The sequence below is a fragment of the Anopheles bellator genome, chromosome X, assembly GCF_943735745.2.
Source record: "Anopheles bellator chromosome X, idAnoBellAS_SP24_06.2, whole genome shotgun sequence".
NCBI classification, from domain to species: Eukaryota; Metazoa; Arthropoda; class Insecta; order Diptera; family Culicidae; genus Anopheles; species Anopheles bellator.
Window position 1 is genome coordinate 8,281,111 of NC_071287.1, and position 18,609 is coordinate 8,299,719.

Consider the following 18,609-nt stretch of genomic DNA (forward strand, 5'->3'; position numbering starts at 1 on the left):
ACCACCACCATGGAGAATGAGGATGGTCAACAGATGGAGGCGGCGGTAGTCGCCAAGTATCGGCCGCTGTCGTCGAACTATTTCGTCATATCGCACGAGACGACGAGCAGCAGCGTTTTACCACCAATACTAGTGGCGGAGGTGACGCCAGCTACTGATGACAATGGGGAACAGGGGAATCGTTCGGCGGCGACCAACAACCTGGAACCATACTACGGTAATCAGCTCTGGCTGATCGAGGACATGCTAAGCTCGGAATCGTCCGCCATGGAGCGCACCCCCTTAACATCGCCAAGGCAGCAGCAGCCTCAGGCGGCGGATGAAAACGTAGCTGCTGCTCGGGGTGGTAGTGATCAAATCGATCGCGGCACGCAAATTCCTGAGCGATCCGATTCGCTCCTGCTACCAGGAATGTTGTTGCCCAAACGGTTGCCCAAAATGTTGCCCAAACGGTTGCCCAAAGTTGCGGAACGGTTGCCCAAGGCAACCGTTCCGGTGAAACCGAAGCGGATCAAACTGCCCAATTCGCAGCCGAAGCTGGAGGAGCAAATGAAAGGGAACAGCGGCAACAATTCGAGAAGCATCGGCCACATCGTGCACCAAAAGCTGGCCCTTCCTGCGGACAGCATGGAGAATCTGGTCGAAGAGAGCCTCGTCCAGCCGTACCTGACGGTGGTGGAAGAAGAGTCGGAAGCCAGCGGCGGCAGCAATGGTGGTTCGTTGGACCTCAGCTATCCGTAACGGCATCCGCGTAAGACCAACTGATACGTCTAGGATGTGCAGACTGCGGTACCGGCCCTCAATGACAACGCAACAGCCGCGTCTGGAGGGGGATAAGCAGCAGCTGATATGCTGAGTATTATCGAGAGCGAACGAATTGTTTGGAAATATTGCGATCGATACTTTCGACCCGCGCGAAAGCAGGTCGATAGGAAGTAGGTAGGAAGAAGAATGCTTGAATGTTTGAATTTGAAAGGCAATAAGTTTTTCTAAGAGAACTGGAAGAAGCAAAATTTTTTATAAGGAGCAAAATCAATACAACATACACCACAGTTACCGATTGGACGTCCAACATTTGACACTTTTAAATAGGCTGTTATTAAACAGGATGTTTTGTTTTTTCAACATTTGACTATACTATTTCGTTTGTGTAATATCTAGCGCGAATAAATCGCTTTCGATGTTTTCGATCAATCTATGCGATCTATCGAAGCGTAGTAGGAAGAATGTTCTGAATATTGATGAATATGATGTAATTTTTTTTGAATTGGAAACACATTAACTTTTTGTAACAGAAATGAAAGAAGAAATAGTTTAGATAAAGAAAAAAATTAATGCAACATTCAGCGCAAACACGGGATCATGGACATGTTAGTATCGATTAGGCGTTAATTTTTCGAACAAAATCCTATGTTTCTTTTCCGATGTGGGGCGGGAAACCTTCATAGGCACCGTTAGGAGGGCGAGACCTCCTAGCCGGTAGTGTGGGATTTCCGGTCTCTGAGGAGTCCGGATCTACCCACTAAAACCCCCCCCTACCAATGCCTTAACCCCCCCTCGGATCACCTGCTCGGTATTACCTTCGAAGGGGAGGCTGGACAAGTTTGTCCCACTCGTGCCCCCATGGGTACGCTCGCAAAATATCGCGCTCACGACTTAGCAAGGCTACTCATTCGAGGTTCGCTGTCGTGGTTTCCTCCTTTGCTCCTCCTGCCATTCTGAGCAAGCGCGTGCCATCGATGTTTTCGCGAACCCACTGACTGCATCGAATGCAGCAGAGGTCTCGCACATTCGCGCCACAACGCTTTCCGCTGCAACTTCTGCACCTAGCACGAGGTTCATGCGTTTCCGTGCTTCCTCGAACCTAGGACATGTCGCTAGGACATGCTCGGGCGACTCCACTGTGTCCTTGCAGGCGGGGCAGTGTGGTGACGAGGCTCGTCCAATCCGGTTGAGATACTCCCTGAAGTACCCATGACCGGAAAGGAGCAAGGTTAGGTGAAAGCTAACTTCACCGTGTCCTCTAGCCACCCATAGCTCTATATTGGGGATGAGACGGTGTGTCCATCTGCCCTTTGTTTCCCTGTCCCAATCCCGCTGCCAGTTTGCTAAGGACATGCGCCTTGCCTCCGTGCGAATACCCGGCTGGCCGCGCCTGGCATAGCATTCGCTGTCTTCCCTTATTAGGGTTGTGATAGGCATAATAGATGCTATCACGCCGACTGCTGCTGTGGAGATTGTGCGGAAAGCGCACGTAACTCTGATGGCAGCCAGCAAGTGCACCCTGTCAAGGACCTCGCAGTTTTTTCTCAGCTTCAATGCATTAGCCCATGCCGGGCACGCGTACCGCAGTATCGACGTAGCCACGGTAGCCAGTATTCGCTTCTTTGAGCTACTGAGCGGCCCACTCCTACGCATCATGCCACCCAGAGCACCAAGTGCATTCCTCGCCTTGCTGGCTGCATGCTCCACGTGGTTATTGAAGGTAAGCCTATCGTCCAACATCACTCCAAGGTATCTTATGGCTCTCTTAGGCCGAACCACTAGGTCACCGATCTTGACCGATGCCTGTTGGACGGGATTACCGATAAGTATCATGTCGGTTTTGTGACGTGCCACGACCAGTCCACGACCCCTCATCCACGATTCCACCGCCTCTACCGACCGCTCCGTGTTAACTTCTACTTCCCTCAGGGACTGCCCGCAGACCGTCAGGACCATATCGTCGGCAAAGCCGACAACCAAAGTCCCAACAGGCAGCCTCAGCTGCAGAACCCCGTCGAACATCACGTTCCAGAGTGTAGGCCCCAGAACGGAGCCCTGTGGTACACCTGCCGTAAGAGGCACTTCCTGTTGACCTGAGTCAGTATCTTAAATTAGAACACGGTCCTCGAAGTAGCTTTGGAGCATGTGGTACAAGTACCTAGGTACCCGCATGTTGTGCAGCGACCTTGCGATCGCCAGCCAGCTAGCGTTATTAAATGCGTTCTTAACGTCTATTGTGACAATCGCACAGTACTTGTCCCCTCCTCTGTCCCTAGCAGTCTCCACCACCGTACGGATAGCATCCCTGTACGGATAGCATCGGTCGTAGACCTCCCTGTACGGAAGCCGTACTGCCTATCCGATAGCCCTCGAGCTCCCTCCGTGTAAGGCGTCAGTCTGTTGAGAATGAGCCGCTCAAGAAGTTTGCCCAAGGAGTCCAGTAGGCAGATCGGCCTGTAAGACGAGGCATCTCCTGGGTTTTTTCCGGGCTTTGGTAGCAACAGTAGCTTCTGTCTCTTCCAGCAAACTGGAAAGACGCGATCATCCAAGCATTTCTGCATCGCCCTTTTGAACAAGTCAGGGCTTGTTTGCAGTGCGGACTTAAGAGCAATGTTCGGAATGCCATCCGGACCCGGGGCTCTGTTTGGGGCCATCCGCTTAGCAGTTGCCTGCAGTTCCTCGAGCGTGACCCTGGGGCAACCCTCCTGTTCTGGTACCTCGTATAGAGTGGCTGGCCAGTCGCATCGTGGACGGTTGGGAAAAAGTTCCGCCACAATAGCTCGGAGCCGCTCTGGACAGGTTTCACGCGGTACACTAGGACCCCTGAACCGTTTCATTGCTTCCCTATAGGCGCCTCCCCACCGATTCAACTCTGCCTATTGGGTTAGCTTCTGGTACCAGACCTCTTTAGCCACCGCAGTCTCCCTTTTCGTAGGTCTCTTGGCAGTCCTGTGAGCCGCCTTACAGGCTTCCTTCGCTTCCTCCGTTTTGGCCCGCTGCAGCCTCCTGCTGGTGTGCAGACACACTGCTCTGGTGTCAGCAAGCTTCTTGGACCACCAGGGTTGCTGCCGCCGATTGGTAGTAGCGACTCTCTTCCTTGGCATTGTTGCATCGCACGCCCTAGCGACAGTGGCAGTTAGCGCTTCCGCGCTAAGAGTTTCGCCGTGATCCTCTCTCTTGAGAGATTCTGCGAACAGGCTCCTATCGAAGAATACAGTTTTCCACGACCTATCCGATTTGCGGCATTGGGTTGCTGTTCGGATTCCACTTTTGGATCGCAAAACTGAGTAGCGTACGTAGAAGTGGTCACTGTGGGTGTACTCATCGGTAACTCTCCACTGCATCCCACTTAGAAGTTCTGGGCTACAAAAAGTTATATCGATCACTGATTCTCGTCCATTCTTACTAAAAGTTCTTGTATTGCCTTGATTGGCTAGGACAACGTCCAACCGAGCAAATGACTCTAGCAGAAGATCCCCTCGCTCTTTCGTGATCCTGCTACCCCAAGCCGTGGCCCATGCGTTGAAATCGCCCCCTACTACAACCGGGCGTTTTGTCGAGAGGACGTCCACCATTTCTTCGAGCATCCTCTCATACTTGGCTGTATGCCATCTAGGAGGAGCGTAGCATGCGCACACAAACACACCACCGATCTTGACAACTACAAAGCCGTCGTGAGAGTCGTCTACCACCTCCTGGATTGGACAGCTCCCCTTTACTATTATAGCAGCCAATTTATCTGTGTCGCAAGCCCAGTTCCCATCTACCGCAGGGATTTTGTATGGCTCGGACACAACCGCCACATCTACCCCTGTTTCTGCCATCCGCTGTAACAGTAGATCCTGCGCCACCTCACAGTGGTTCATGTTTATTTGTATTACTTGCATCCCCTTTTAATCGCAGCAAAGCGCGAACCCCCTGGAGCATGTTTCCTATCCTGGCCCGGCGGGCACAAAGCACAGTTAGGCTCGTTTGAGCAATCCTTCACTGTGTGTCCGACCTCGCTACATCGTCGACACATGTTTGTACGATCCACACCCTTACAGTTGGACCTTTGGTGACCTGTCTCCCAGCACTTGAAGCATTGCTTAGGCTTCTCATCAGCCCTTAAGGTGCAGTCGTTCCAGCCGATCCTTACCATACCCACGCTTAGTAGCCTTAGCGCGTCTCCCTCCGGCAGCACAATTTCCCCCATCACCGCGTTCCGGTGGAAGCGCCTCAGCCTTACGGTAGGCTCCTCTTTTAGCTGAAATTCACGGCACAAAGCTTTAGTCAGCTCTGCGGCCGTGGTACCTTCGTAGAATCCCCGGCATTGGATTGTCCTTTTTGGGGACAAAGCTATGACGGCAGCCTTTACTCCCAGGACCTCCTGAACCAGCTCTTTATATTCAGAGCTTCTAGCCGCCCCACGAAGCTGCAGAAGCACACTACCGTTGTTGGCACGGGTTACACGCCTCACCTTCCTCCCCAGCTCAATCAGCTTTGGCTCGCTGGCCAGTGAGGCAACGATTGAGTGTACTAGTGTCAGCCGCGCGCAGTATCACACACCAGCACACAACCTGTCTCTACGGTTCCCTGCGATGACTCAACGGATTTTGCACAGCGCGTCACCTGAATATTGCAGTGCATTTAATTCTTTTTAACGCCTCCGCTATTTCGTCACTAGCACGCGCTGCGCACACCGTTCCCACAAGCTGTGGTTTCGGATTCGCACGGAATCACCACTAACAACAACCCGAAAAACCCTTCTAAAGCAGGAGCTAATAAGTAGCGACTCTGCTGCACTTGCACTCACACTCACGACCAACACCCGTTGTATCCTAATCCTATCCTATCCGTAATCCTATGTATTTTCACAATTTGATTGTTTTTTTCTTTGAGTAATATCGAAATCGAACGAGTGATTGTCAATATTGCGATCGATACTTTTTTGAGCAAGTCGGTAGGGAGTAGAAAGGACGAAGAATGCTGTGAAATTTTGTTTCAGTTTGAAATACAATAACCTTTTCTAAGAGAACTGGAAGAATCAAAAGTTTTTATAAGGAACAAAATCAATACAACATTCAGCAAAAAGACGGTATCATGAACAGGTCACCGATTGAACGCCCATGTTTCTTATAACACCCTATTCACCAGCTATGTATGGAGTTTTGAGAAAAGAAAGGGTGTGTCAAAAATTAAAATAAACGCCGATGTCAACAATAAATACAGTGTAGTGGTTAGTTTTCATTTCAGCACATGATTATATTTGTTGTTTTTAACATTACAGTGCAAAAACCATGCGAGTTCTCTGTCTTCTGCACGTATCCGATGGGGTAGATATTACGTACACGATTGCATGAATTAGTAAAAGCCTTAAACGTTAACTTTAAAATTCGGCTTGCTTTTCGTAATACTGACTTGGAACAATAATTAACTTTCGCGGACAGTGCTCCGCTCGTCGTCTGTATCCGCTGCCTACCACTAACAGCTAACTAGTGTTCAGAACGCGCTATGTATTTTTACAATTTTCGCATAAAGAGATTACGGGCGCGGCAGTGCGATGTGTTTCGCCGGTTATCACGGAATTTTTCGTTTAACTGCACTGCACTGTCGAAGCGTGTTTGATGTTTGCCGTCTGAACATATCTGAAGCGGTAGAAGCACATGCATTTTGTCCGTCAACGTCTCCGTTCGTTCGGAAGTAGGCAGGTGAATGCTCACGTTCACATCATTGACGACTGTGAGAGAAGAGTTGCGGACGTTAGCGCCGTCGTATCGAGCTCCTCGTCAGTCGTAAGGACGCTAGTCTCGGCCAAGGGCGACGGTACTGCGTCTTCATCGGTACCGGTGGCTGTTCCACTTTCCATCATCAGCAGCGGCCGACTACTCGGAAGTTCGTCGATTGTATTGGTAACGTTCGTGGAGGTAGTGGCGCTCGTAAAGCAAACGGCTGGCGCAACCCCGTCCGCAGCGGAAGTATTGTTGCCGTTCGCCTTTATCCGGGACACGGTGTGACGCTGGTCGTCGCCGCCGTCCCGTCGCATGCAATCGATACCGTAGATGACTAGGAAGGTTGCTGCCAGCAAGCAACCGATACTGTTCAGGACTGTCGATACGATAGTAACGTAGTACCAGATGCCAAGCACTTCACTGCAATTGAAGTCACTGCAAGTAGAAGCCACCCACAGGGATTGTAGCGGAAAAGGAGAAATAAATATCAGCAATGATCGATAGGAAGGTGAAAGACTTTGCCTTCGGCAAAAAGGACACGCGGTGTTTGGGACTTCCAGCGCACACTGACTTCTAAAATTACCTACCGGTACTCGAGTCGTATCGTACCATCCGCCCAATTGCGATCAACAACCGAGCTGGACTCATCTTCGCTCAATTGTCCCACCGGCGGCGGCGACGACGGCGGTGGACTGCTGTTTCGGGGTACCGGGTCCGATCCTATCGTACATACGCAGGTGGACGAGTTGATGTTAAAACTGAACTCCGGTTCACAACGCAGGTTCGGCGAGGACAGGTTGGTCGCGTGGATGAGCGCATAGATGAAGGCGAGGAGCGTAAAGAAGATGGTTAGCAGCAGCACGACGAGTCCGTTAACGCGCAGCACGTGGAAGCAATTTTCGCGCCAACGAGCTTGCGGAGGGCGTGGGGCTATCATGATTGTCCCAGCCGCCCCCGCCCCCTCTTGGTGTCCTTTGATGGCTGGCGTCCCTCCACGAGACCGCTTAAACTCGAACAGCACCCGAAACAGGGTCCCACACAGGATCAGCTAGAAACGAGTTGAACGGTGGGTGGTGATGAGAGACCTGAACAGAGTTTTGACACAAGGCAAGCAGCTTTCGTCGAACTCACTATCAAACCGGACCAGTACGGATTGTCCTTGGTGAGGGTGGACGGAGACCAGACCATCACCGTCAGCCCGATCAAGCTCAGCAGTGCCCCGGTAAGGATCTGCAGCACCATCAGCAGCTTGCTGAGGCGGATGTGGCGGAGGTTGAGTGAGTTGCCGCGCGGGTATCGCTGCGGGTATGCCTTGCTCACCACCAGCATCCGGCTGTGGCGGAGGCTGCTGCGAGTCGGTTTGTGGCGCCCGATCAGTGTGTTGGCATTTTTGGTAAAATTTTGTGGCACCGTCGTCGTCATGTAAACAGCCTGCGCGAGTGTATTGAATGAAAACGTTGAATGATTCGAATATATTGAATGAACACCATGAACAATCGAACACCAGCGACGACAAGCAACTGCAGTACTTTTTAGCCCCACGACAGTGGATGGAAGTGCTGACGCCATTGATGCTCTCTGGCAAAAATATTCACTTCGGTAGACAGGAAACGACGAGAAAGGCTCGGCAGGATGCGGTAGAAGAAGGGTTAATGTTTTCGCGCTAGCAAAACCGGCCAACTCACGGGGCCAGCCGCATTACGAGCAGCTCATCCGGCGCCGCGCCGACCATAAATAAATATCGAATAAACATCGCCCCATCGGCGGTGATGATTCGCGAACCGAGCCGGAGAAAAGAAAGGGCCTACAAGAACAGTGCCGCTGACTGTGAATGACACCACTAACAACGGGGTCCAAAAATAGCTCACAATAGGGCGTTCAGAAACCTTTTCGGTAACGAACGGCGAAAGCATCACGATTCCAGTATGACGATGAAGCAATATAATTCCAGTACACGACGATACACCCTCCCCCGGGAGCACGTAGCATGAACCCTTTTGTTGACGTTTTTAATGGCGGTAGCGTTGGACGCCCTAGTGTGCAGTTAATGCCCAACCCAGCAGTAGCCCTGCCATGTGCCGGTGGCACCGCGCGCATGTTGGAAGCGCCACAAACCGTGGCTTACCAAAACAATCCAGCTGCGCGCGACCAAGGTGGACGCCTCTCTCGCTCACACTCCCGTGTACGGACTCCGCAGTTCCGCAGTCGGTCAGTTTCATTACACTTTTTGCTCGCGCGGAAGCGAATGCAGCGCGCGCTCCATAATGTGCATTTACCGTGGACGACTATCGCCGCGTTGCGATCATCGTCGTGCATGGCTAATAACTGCTGCGGGGCGATCGTTAAACACACCCCGCCCCCCCCTCTCTCTGTGCAGCGGTTGCCTGGTTTCCTCCACTAGCCGCACCATTACGCGCTACGAAAACCCAAACGAAAAGATTGTTTGTCTTTTCGTTTCATTCAACAGCTCCTGGCGGCGGTGGCGGCGGTGGCGGCGGTGGCGGCGGCGGGGCGGGAAACCGACCCTGGCTGGTAGAACGTACCCGTCATCCGCGCGTCAGCATAATCGGGCAGCCATAAACACTACCAGCTGTGTGGCCTGGTCGCGCGTTGTGTCCGGTTCCACGGACAGGTTTGGTAGCGCGTGAATGAAAACTCTGCTGCTGGAGGTGGGTACGTGTGGGTGGCTGCGAGCGAAAGAACCGGAAGTACAGCACAGAGCGCGCGGCACCTGGCTGCTGGTGCGATAAGCGATCCCGCGCACATAACGGGGTTTTGTTTCGATTGAACAACGACCTTGGTGATTGCCGGCGTCCCTGGCCCATGCTTTCGAAACTGCCTACAAGATATAGAGAGCGAGAGATAGAGAGTGAGAGGGAGGGGGGGGGAGGGCGGTGCAAGCCGATACCGCGAGGCATAGTTTATGAAACTGATAGTAGAGCCGTGGAGCCGTCCGCAGGCCCACTGACGCATACAGAGTGGTGCGCACCGGCCGATTTATGCTGTGAGAACGGCGAGATCCGCGGTTTGGTTTTGGTGGTTGTTGTGGGATCCACACTCCCCAGTGAACAATTTTGAGAGCCCGAAGCTGCCCCTCTGCCTGCGACGCGGCGGAGGAAGGCTGAGACGAGTGAGATCGAACGCCCCTCTGCCTGCGACGAGGCCGAGGAAGGGCGATCTCGCAGCGCACGAAGTGAGAATGAGACGCGTTCGTTGGTTGCCGGGGAAAGAACGGAAGGAATCCCCGTGAGTTTGAAATCGCCGTGAGTTTGCTGGTGGAAGACGAACGTTGGAGAGAAAGAAAAAGGAATAGAAATAACAGAGACAGCGAGATCGTGGCAAACTCCCGAAGTACCGAGGGTCCGACAGTCTCTCTTTAAGTTTTGGTGAATCGGGACGAAAACTCTGCCTCTGTTTTTTCTAAGTGCCAAGTGTAAAGTACCAAGTGCTTGTGCTTCTCTGTCGGGTGATCCTGATAGAAATAATCCAGGTAAGTTTATTGGACAGTATTCAGTGACAACCAAATAATGTTGAAATGTTTTCGCTTTGCTCGTTTCAGATGTCCAATCAGATGTCCAGATGGGATGCAAAGGATTCGATGCAATGCGTTTTACAACGAAGGCAGCTACGCACCAAATTGTGAACCGCTAGTGCAGAGTGAAGAGTGTATGCCAAAAAAGAGAGAGAAAATATACCGAAATGTACCGCCCAAATACGAACTGTTTCATTTTGGTTAGGGGGAATATGGGAGAAAGAAAACGAAAAAAGCGAGAGAACACACAGGTGAGAGACAGGGGGCCGCTCGGTGAGAGAATTCAAACCACTGCCCACTTCATAGATCAATCCACGGATCACTGCGATTTCACTATGGAAGCTCTTCGGGACAAAATATATGAGGCAGCCGTCCAGTAGTGGATGAGTAGTGGATGAGTAGTGGAAGCCTCCATACTGAGAAATCGAAAATTGTTCACTGGGTCGAATCGGACCGAAACAAAACCCTCTCCAGCACCTTTGCTGCTCGCATACACCAAACCAGCGAGTCCCAGGCGAGTCCCGTGCTGAGCAACCAGGAGGAAGTAACCGGAGAACGGAGACTCCGGAAACGCGATTCTCCTGCGTCGGTGTCTCCGTGTTCCGGTCAGGACGGGACACACACACGCGCGCACGCACCGAACAGCACAAGGAAAGCCGGAAGCCAGAAAAACCACAGCCAGCTAGGGAAAATGGAGTGAGTGGCGTGCCATTGTTTGCGAAGCGCCCTTCGCCGAAACAATGCGCCCAAGGGGTGGTGCGCTGGAATTGTGAAGCGAAGGGGGTGGCGGAGGACGTCCATACCTCGGAGGGGCTACCGTGGCGGGTGTCCGGCGAGGCGTCGGGCAGTTGAATGGTGATGGTTTTGATGGTGGACTTGGGGCGCAAGCTCGAGCGCGGTGATGTTGGTGGTGTTTCCTCCTCCCGGTGGTGGCTCGGAGTCTCCCCGGGACTCGGTGCACCGGGCAGCGGGGCGGTGGACGCGTTGGAGTCGGGCGAGGCCGATGCACCGATGCGCAGGTCCGGTGTGTCGCTTAGCGGGCGCCGCGGTGGCGTACCCGCCCGGTCAACGTCTTCCACGTCGGGGTTCCGCGGGGACGGCGTTCGGTTGTAGTGGTGCTGAGCCGTCGGCAGCGGTGGCGACGGCGGTGCCCGGACCGAGCCGGGGGTGCCGAGCCCGAAAAAGTCCGACTTGGCCGTACTGTGGACGGAGCGACGGGCATCGGGTGGTGGTGCCGTGAGCAGCGTGGCCGGTATGTTGTCGTCGAATCGGAACTGGATGTCGGGAAACTGGATGATGCGCTGCCCGCCGGCCTCGCCGGTCCCAGCCGACGCTTCCGTCGTCAGGTTGTCGTACAGGCTGAGCGGCCGATCCGGGCGCCCGATCAGGCACGGGCCGCTGGTGCCCTGCCCCGGTCCCTGCGCCATCTCCGGTGCTGTGGCTATGGCGGCGGCGCGATGGCGGCAGCTGGCTTCCCCAATGGCTGCGAACGAAGGATGCTTGCACGCTGGGATCCTATCGCTGATGGTTGATAGTGAGTTCCGGGCCCCCGAAAGCTTAAGCTGCCATCGTTCCGGCGCGCGCGTCCCGATCACTGATCTTTGTCGCGGAGCTTGTGGCCCGCCGGGGAACTCACTTGGCCGCGAAAGGAAAGCTCTCAGCAGCCACAAAAGCAGCACTTTCTAGCGAGAGCGTCCCGAAAGGTTACAGACCGTTCTTCTGTGTTTGTGTGCCCGTCGCATTCCACGCGCTCTTGCTCACGCTCAGTCTCTCTCTCTCTCTCTCTCTCTCTCTCTCTGTATGTCTCTCTGTCTAACGCTCAAAAAGCTCACTGATCGGGGGCTCGTGCAAAAAGCAATGTTCGTTCCTGTTTTTTTTCGTTGACCAGCTTTTAGCCCGCTTTTGGTGGATTCCAACGGCACCGGCTTCGGCTTCAAAGCGGAAGAGCCACTTGATTAGCATCCAACGACCAACCACAAACACACACTCGCACACACGGAAACCGACGCTCCGTAATCCGGGATGGAACAGTTTTCGGACACGAACAAAGCGCCGGCAAGGGGCCTCTGGCAAAGGTCAAGCGCCACCGGAAGAGGAACCTCGCACTCTCACGCCATCTCGATCGCCGGCAGGAAAACCGAAACCGAAACCGAAACCTAAAGCGGAGGCTAACGACCTTCGCTATACACTCTCCTTTGCACCCCGGAAAACCGGGGCCACCGATGTTCGCGGCTGCGCTGGAACCGTGCTTGGTCCCCGGGTCGCTCGGATCGTCCGATCGTCGGATCGTTGGTGTGTCACAGGATGGAGAACGCGCGCTCGTCAATGCGGACACTACGGAGGATTGGAAAGAAGCCAAAAGCCGCGTGCGTACGCGGCTACGTTGAACCACTGAATAACCGGGTGAGCGAGAGCGAGAGTGGGCCCCCAGAGCGGGCCCCAGAGCGGTCTCAGGTCGCTCCATCTCACTGTGCCGCTCACTGGCAACTGCTCTCACTCTCGCACCTCTGTCACGCAGCCAGAAGAAGTGAGAGCAGTGAGAAGCCACTTGTGCCAGGTTGAACTTACGCACGCGCTTTCTCACCCAGCATCACTCTCTCTCTCTCTCGCGAGTAAGCCGGTCGTGGAGTTTTGTTCGAACAAGATCGAACCCTTTGGCAGGTAATAAGTATTTAGCTGGTTCCGAATATACGAATTTGAACACAATTCTACCTTGTGCAATTTTCGTGCCTTTTCCATGTGCAGTAACTGAAGAATTGAAGCGTATCCCAAAAACCATTGGCTGGCAGAAAGAAGTTGATCTTCCAGAGAGAACATTTAGAAGACACACTTTCAGCCGGCTAATACATAGCCAGTACCCTAAAATAACTTCTATTTCCTTTGGGTTATAGGCAGCGAATGAAAAAAATTAACTTTGTTTTCCTGACGTAGGTAAAGATGGTTTTATCACGGAGGAAAACATTAAACACGATACCGCGATTGATCATGTATTTAACAAAGTAGATAATGAACCAGATGAACGCCGATGAACCGCCGATGAACCAAGTTGATGAACAATGCGTAAGCAAACATTGCCAGTAATATATTTTTTGAAACGTTTGTGTGATTTTAAATAACGATTTCGAACAACAGTAAACCATCATCAATCTAATACGAGGATGAATGATAATAATTTGTTATTTATCATACTTGAAGCGGTGTGTGTTACACATAAAATTCGCGCGGCGCTAATGAATTCAGTGAAAGCACATGTAAAGAAAACACGAAAACGTTGAGAAAAATGCCGATAGATTCTTCCTAAAACCAAATATGCCCGCCTATCCGATAGAAATTCCCCACAGTGCGCAACGGCACCATGCGAATAACCATCAGAACTTCCGGTTCTGGCCAACTAGTCAGCGGCACAATCAGCGCGGTGTGGGTAGTCTGTAGTAGTACCTAACTCATACTCAACCTACATAATAATCGTAATTCGAGAGACATTGGCCTATGCTTCTGATGCTAGATAGGCCAGGCTGTTCAATAAGTGTTGCGCAGAAGAAAACACAGTTTTGTTGCCTGAAACGTACACTTTATTCTTCCTGCGAGAATCTGCATGAAGTGAGAATCTGGAAGGGGCTGCAAAATACGTTTCCACCGCGCTGTTATTCAGCTCATCATTTGATGACAAACGCTTTCCATGCACGATTTTTTTGGGGGTCTTGCAACAGATGGAAGTCGCTAGGGGCCAAACACTCGGTTGAATACCAACAGCTTCTTGGCTTCCTCTGGGCACGAACGCGAATTGGAGCCGAAGAACCCGGTACACACCACCTTTCAGCCGCCTGTTTTGGCTCAGGATCATCCAGTTTATCCTTCATTCACATAATCCACTTTATTCTTTCGCAACAAAATTTTTAAATATTGCCGAGCGAGTGGCACAGCTTTCTGAAACCCAATACGTTAGTCGCAACATTACTTACACTGCCCGTTGAGGCGTTTACGGTTTTCCAATACGACATCCTGTATTTTTCCTACAATTTCAGGTGTTGATGCTGTTCATGGACGTCCTTGGCGTCGATCGTCTTCCCGACACCCGATCTTCAAGGACAATGAATTGTTGAACTGTTGGGTGCGAAGGGATGTGGGCCTTTCCTCCACCGGGCTATTGTCGGGACTCGCGGCCGCACCCCGAGATCCTTACACGCCGGCGCCCCACACCAACCCACCCACCGAACGCCAGAGAGAGGAAAGACAAATTCGATTCGCCACTTGGTGGTGGTTTTTTTTTTAACATTTAAAGTCCATTTATTAATATTTAGTTTTTCTTGATTTTTCTTTTATCATTGCAATGTGTTATTCCGGTATCGTCCCCCTGCTGGCTCTACCGCACCGCTGCGCACCGCTGCTCACCGCGCCACCGTTCACGTGACGGTTCGCCCCACAGTTCACAATAAGCATCCGAGCTCCTCTGCCTCTGCTCTACCCGTGGCCCAACAATACCACACCCCCCGCACACCCTTCAGCAGAGTGTGTGTGTGTGTGTGTGTTTCTGTGTGCGTGTAGTGTTGCCTCTTCCCTAATTTAAATACAGAGCCCCGCGCGTAATTGCTATTGCGTTCTGACCGCGTTGTCACCTAAATAGGCGGTCCACCGTCCACGGCTTTCCAACACACACACAGACACAGACATACACACACACAAACACGATGGCGGCAGCTCTCTCCCTCTTTCTTTCTCTCTTGCTCTCCCGTTCTCTCACTCGTTTCCGATCGACAGCCGTTTGTGGGTGGCCACGCACGGTTGGAGGGCGAGTAGTGTCCGGTCGCCCGGAACCGGAAGCTGGACCCCGGGGCCACACCAGCCCCGGGGAGGCTGTCTGTTGTTGGTACTCGCGTGTACGGGTGTGTCATCAGACGGCGCTAGCCCCCCCGGCATGAAAGATGGGATTCGAAGCGCACCATCTACAGACCACCGCCCCCATGGCAATCCGTTTCCAGTTCGCATTTTTCCATTCATTCGTTCGTTCGCTCGCACTCCCACTGCCTGCCTGCCCCGCCCCGGCACCGTGTGCTTCGTGTAGTGGTTCATCTTTAAATTCCTAATTTACATTGATTTTTGAATAATAACAGCCCGGTCCAGCGTGTCACCGCTTGTCACCCTTTTTGGGGGGATTTGTTTTTGTTGTGTGTTTGCTTCGTGTATTAGAATTCCGTTCCGCTTCGCACCGCTCGTTCGTTTGTTTGTTCGTTCTTTCTTCACCTTCCGTTTTGTTTCATTTTAATTCATTTCTTGCCTTCCGTCTCTCTGTTTGTTTTGTTTCGATTTTGTTTCGGTTTCCGTTTGGCTTTTGTTTCATTCTCTTTTTCCTTCTCTTTTATTTCTCTCGCTCTTTCTTCCTCTTTCTCTCTCTCTCTCTCTCTCTCTCGTTTTCCATAGTAAATGCAATTATTTATGTAGTTTTTTTTTCCCCCCAAATGGTTTTTGTTATCCATTTGGGAGTTTTCTTTACAAATATAAATATCATCTGAATGGCGCGTGCATCATGGCGCGGGTCAAACTAAGATTCTGTCCACCCCCCCCCCCCCCGCCCATCACCCATCACCCTCCCGTGACCCGCGGTAAGTCGTCGTGGCCGGCGAGGTTGGTGGAAAAAGGTGTGGGTGGGGGGCAGAGGGAGAGGGTGTTGGGTTTGGAGCCGTTGCGAGGCGCTCCACAAACCACCCAAACCACGACCAGCAACTGTGGGCGTGCGGACGGGGGAATATGGAAATCATCCCCCCGCCACCTCCCACCCCCGCCGCCCACCGGGAAGGTGCCTGAGACCTAACATATACATCCTTATACATAAATATAAATACATATATGTATGCATATGTATGTATGCATGTATGCAAATATATTTCCATATATGAATATAGTAGTTCTACGAAATGTTCCAAAGGTTCTGTCTCCGTTGTTGGCCAGATTGTTTTCTCGATTTCGCTCTCCTTCGCTACTCTTCTTCATTGTCGCTTTCTTCTTCTGGTTCATTTTTCTGTTTTCACCTTTGCTATTACCTTTCTTGTTGTTGTTTTTGTTCTTGCTGTTGCCTTTATTTTGTTTGCTTTTCTGTTGGTCAGCAAGTTGGACCATTGTCGAATGGTAGAAAATCAAAAGCGACAAAAGTGTGTTTGTGTGAGTGTTGACACACACACACACTCTCTCTAAATCTCTCTTTTTCTCTCTCTCTCTCTGTATCTGTCTCTCTATTTATATATATAAATCGTTCTCTCTCGTTCTGCGCTCCGGCCATGAAGGTGACGCAAAAACCTGTGTGTGAAATAAATATTCAGATTTTCTCTCCCCACCCCCTTCACTCCCGCACTCCCCCTGTCTACCGTGTAACACCCCGTTGCTCAACACCGTAGTAGTGGTAGTTAGTGGTAGTAGTTGCGCAATTAGATAGTTAGTTAGTGAGTTAGTAGTTAGTAATGCTCGCAAACTTCGCTTACAAACTAGGGCAAAGCGTGTGGCTGCCACCGCTGTAGTAGAGCTTCGCGTCTGCTCCTGCTCCGTACTCTTTATAGTAGTAGGGTTTTCCAGGAGTTGGCGTGGGGGTTGGCTATTGGTTGGTAGTAAAACTGGATGGCTGGTCTATTCCCCGCCATCCCGGGTCGTGGATTGGGGACCATTGAGCTGGCGGCTTTCCGCTGTCGCCAACAGCAACCAACCACCGCCCGTCCACGGAGTACTATATTAGTAGTATTGTATTAGAGAGAGAGATATATATATATATACATACATGCATGTACACATGTATGTATATATATATATTTATGTGTATATATATATATGTATGTATCTGTGTGTATGTATATATATGTATATATTAATGTTGCACTAAAACGCGCATTTCTGTAATGCGATCGAATAAACCTTCTCTGCCGCCCCCGCCCTCCCCCTCCCCGCGGGCCCGAATTTAAACCCCACTCGCCCCCTCCTCCTCCACACTACCCCCCTCCATTGTGCCAGCTTCCCGGAGAGACAAGACGTGGAGCGTGCAGCAACAACAACGCGGGGCACGGGCGAAAATTCGAACCACCTCCCTCCGCCCTCGCATCATCCCTCACGGAACCCTACAACCAGCCTGTCAGCCAGCCAGTCAGCCAGCCAGCGAGAGCCCATGACGATGGTCTGCCCACCACCCAACATAGAGCCCCAACGCAGAGTGGTTGGCGACGTACGTTGGCCCTCACTGCGGCTGCTGCGACTGTGGCTGCTACTGGACCCCTCCTGCCTGCCTGCCTGCCTATCTACGGTTGCGCCCTCGGGATTGGGGATCATTTTTATAAAAAATGTTCAATTAGCTCCCTTTCTTTGCTTCCCTCCAGCGCCAGAGCTCCGAGAGTCGTCCAACAGCCAGAGTCCGTCACCCCAAACCCCGGTGCCTAGTGAGCCCCCAAGATCGGCCCAACGTCATCAGCTCGTCATTCGGAGTTGCTCCGAACCCTGCTCCTACTAGGAAGCCACCAAGCCACCACCACCACCACCACCAAAAACAACAACAACAAGCAACGACACGACGACCATCCGGGGCATACGAATCGGGGTCCCGGGTGCGTCCATGGGTGTGGGTTGGGGGAGGGGATATTTGGGGGTTCGTATTTACAAACACACCACACACACATACACACACACACACGAACATAACAACAACAACAACAGCAATCAAGCCTTCAATAGCCACAGCTTACCACTGGGTGTCAGGACACTCCAGGCAATGCCAACTCGCGTCATCGTTGAGTTGTTGTTGTTGTTTTTTTTAATTACACATACATTGAGCCGTTCAGCGCCTACATCCGTCTCGTTTGTTGTGGGGTTCGAATTTCGAATCTCTCGAGTGAACGGGATTTTTGGGATGGGTTTTTTTGCTGACTCTGCAATAGTTGTCTGCCTCTAAGACAAAGGTCCTGAACTTAGGTTCCTTTGAGCTTAGTGTACATTGTATATTTGGATACACTTTGTATCGTAAATAGTGTCAAACTTAGTGTGTAATAAAAAGTAAAAACAATAATCTACGAGGTCGAGGTTCGCCAAACGTATCACCTGCTGCTGGCGGTCACCCACCGTTGTTGGGGGGGTCCTTTGCACGTCGCGCTGCCCCGTGGCACCGCAGACACCGGCCGCCATTACCGGTACGCCCTCCTGAGCCGACGGAAGACCGACCGTGAGACGAGCGGTGGCGTTGCCACGGGCGGCCCAAGGTCTGTAGCTGTAGCTGCCTTTTGGGCGATTTTCACTTCTGAGAAGCTCTATAGGGGCCTCGACTGTGGAGCAGGACACCGGTTTGATGGATTGCATTTTACAAAGTCAAACGCAGGACTCCCAATAAGTCACTCACGCCTAAAACTTCAATGATCCCATGTCTGAGTTGGCGGAGGTTTCTCACCGGTAAGATCTGGAGCTACACAAGCCCGGATCTCCCGGACCAAATGGATGGAGACATCAACTTCCGAGTCCGCAATGGTCGTGGTGGTCCAGTAAATCGACAACGTAGAGCCGTACCCTTGCATGATTGTTCCATGGGCGTTGAAAACTCTGGTCCGTCGATCGGCGACTCTGGTATGGTTCACCTTCATA

General features: G+C 52.0%; 1 protein-coding gene across 1 annotated transcript; it reads right to left on the bottom strand.

The window, feature by feature from the left end:
- Positions 1-6,298: 6,298 nt before the first annotated feature.
- On the bottom strand, positions 6,299-11,454 carry LOC131213461 (uncharacterized). Its single transcript, XM_058207502.1, has 4 exons — positions 10,812-11,454; positions 7,608-7,907; positions 7,064-7,524; positions 6,299-6,911 (listed from the first exon to the last, which is right to left on the bottom strand). Exons 1-4 carry the CDS (start codon positions 11,433-11,435, stop codon positions 6,470-6,472), a joined length of 1,827 nt encoding a protein of 608 aa, XP_058063485.1. The 5' UTR covers positions 11,436-11,454; the 3' UTR covers positions 6,299-6,469.
- Positions 11,455-18,609: the final 7,155 nt, after the last annotated feature.

Bases quoted from the DNA above. Each gene is read 5' to 3' on its own strand.
- LOC131213461 (XM_058207502.1), bottom strand. From the start codon at position 11,435: ATGGCGCAGGGACCGGGGCAGGGCACCAGCGGCCCGTGCCTGATCGGG. The intron at 7,908-10,811 runs GTATGGACGTCC...ACACTCGCGCAG, and splicing joins GCCACGGTAGCCCCTCCGAG to GCTGTTTACATGACGACGAC. The intron at 7,525-7,607 runs GTGAGTTCGACG...ACTCGTTTCTAG, and splicing joins CGTACTGGTCCGGTTTGATA to CTGATCCTGTGTGGGACCCT.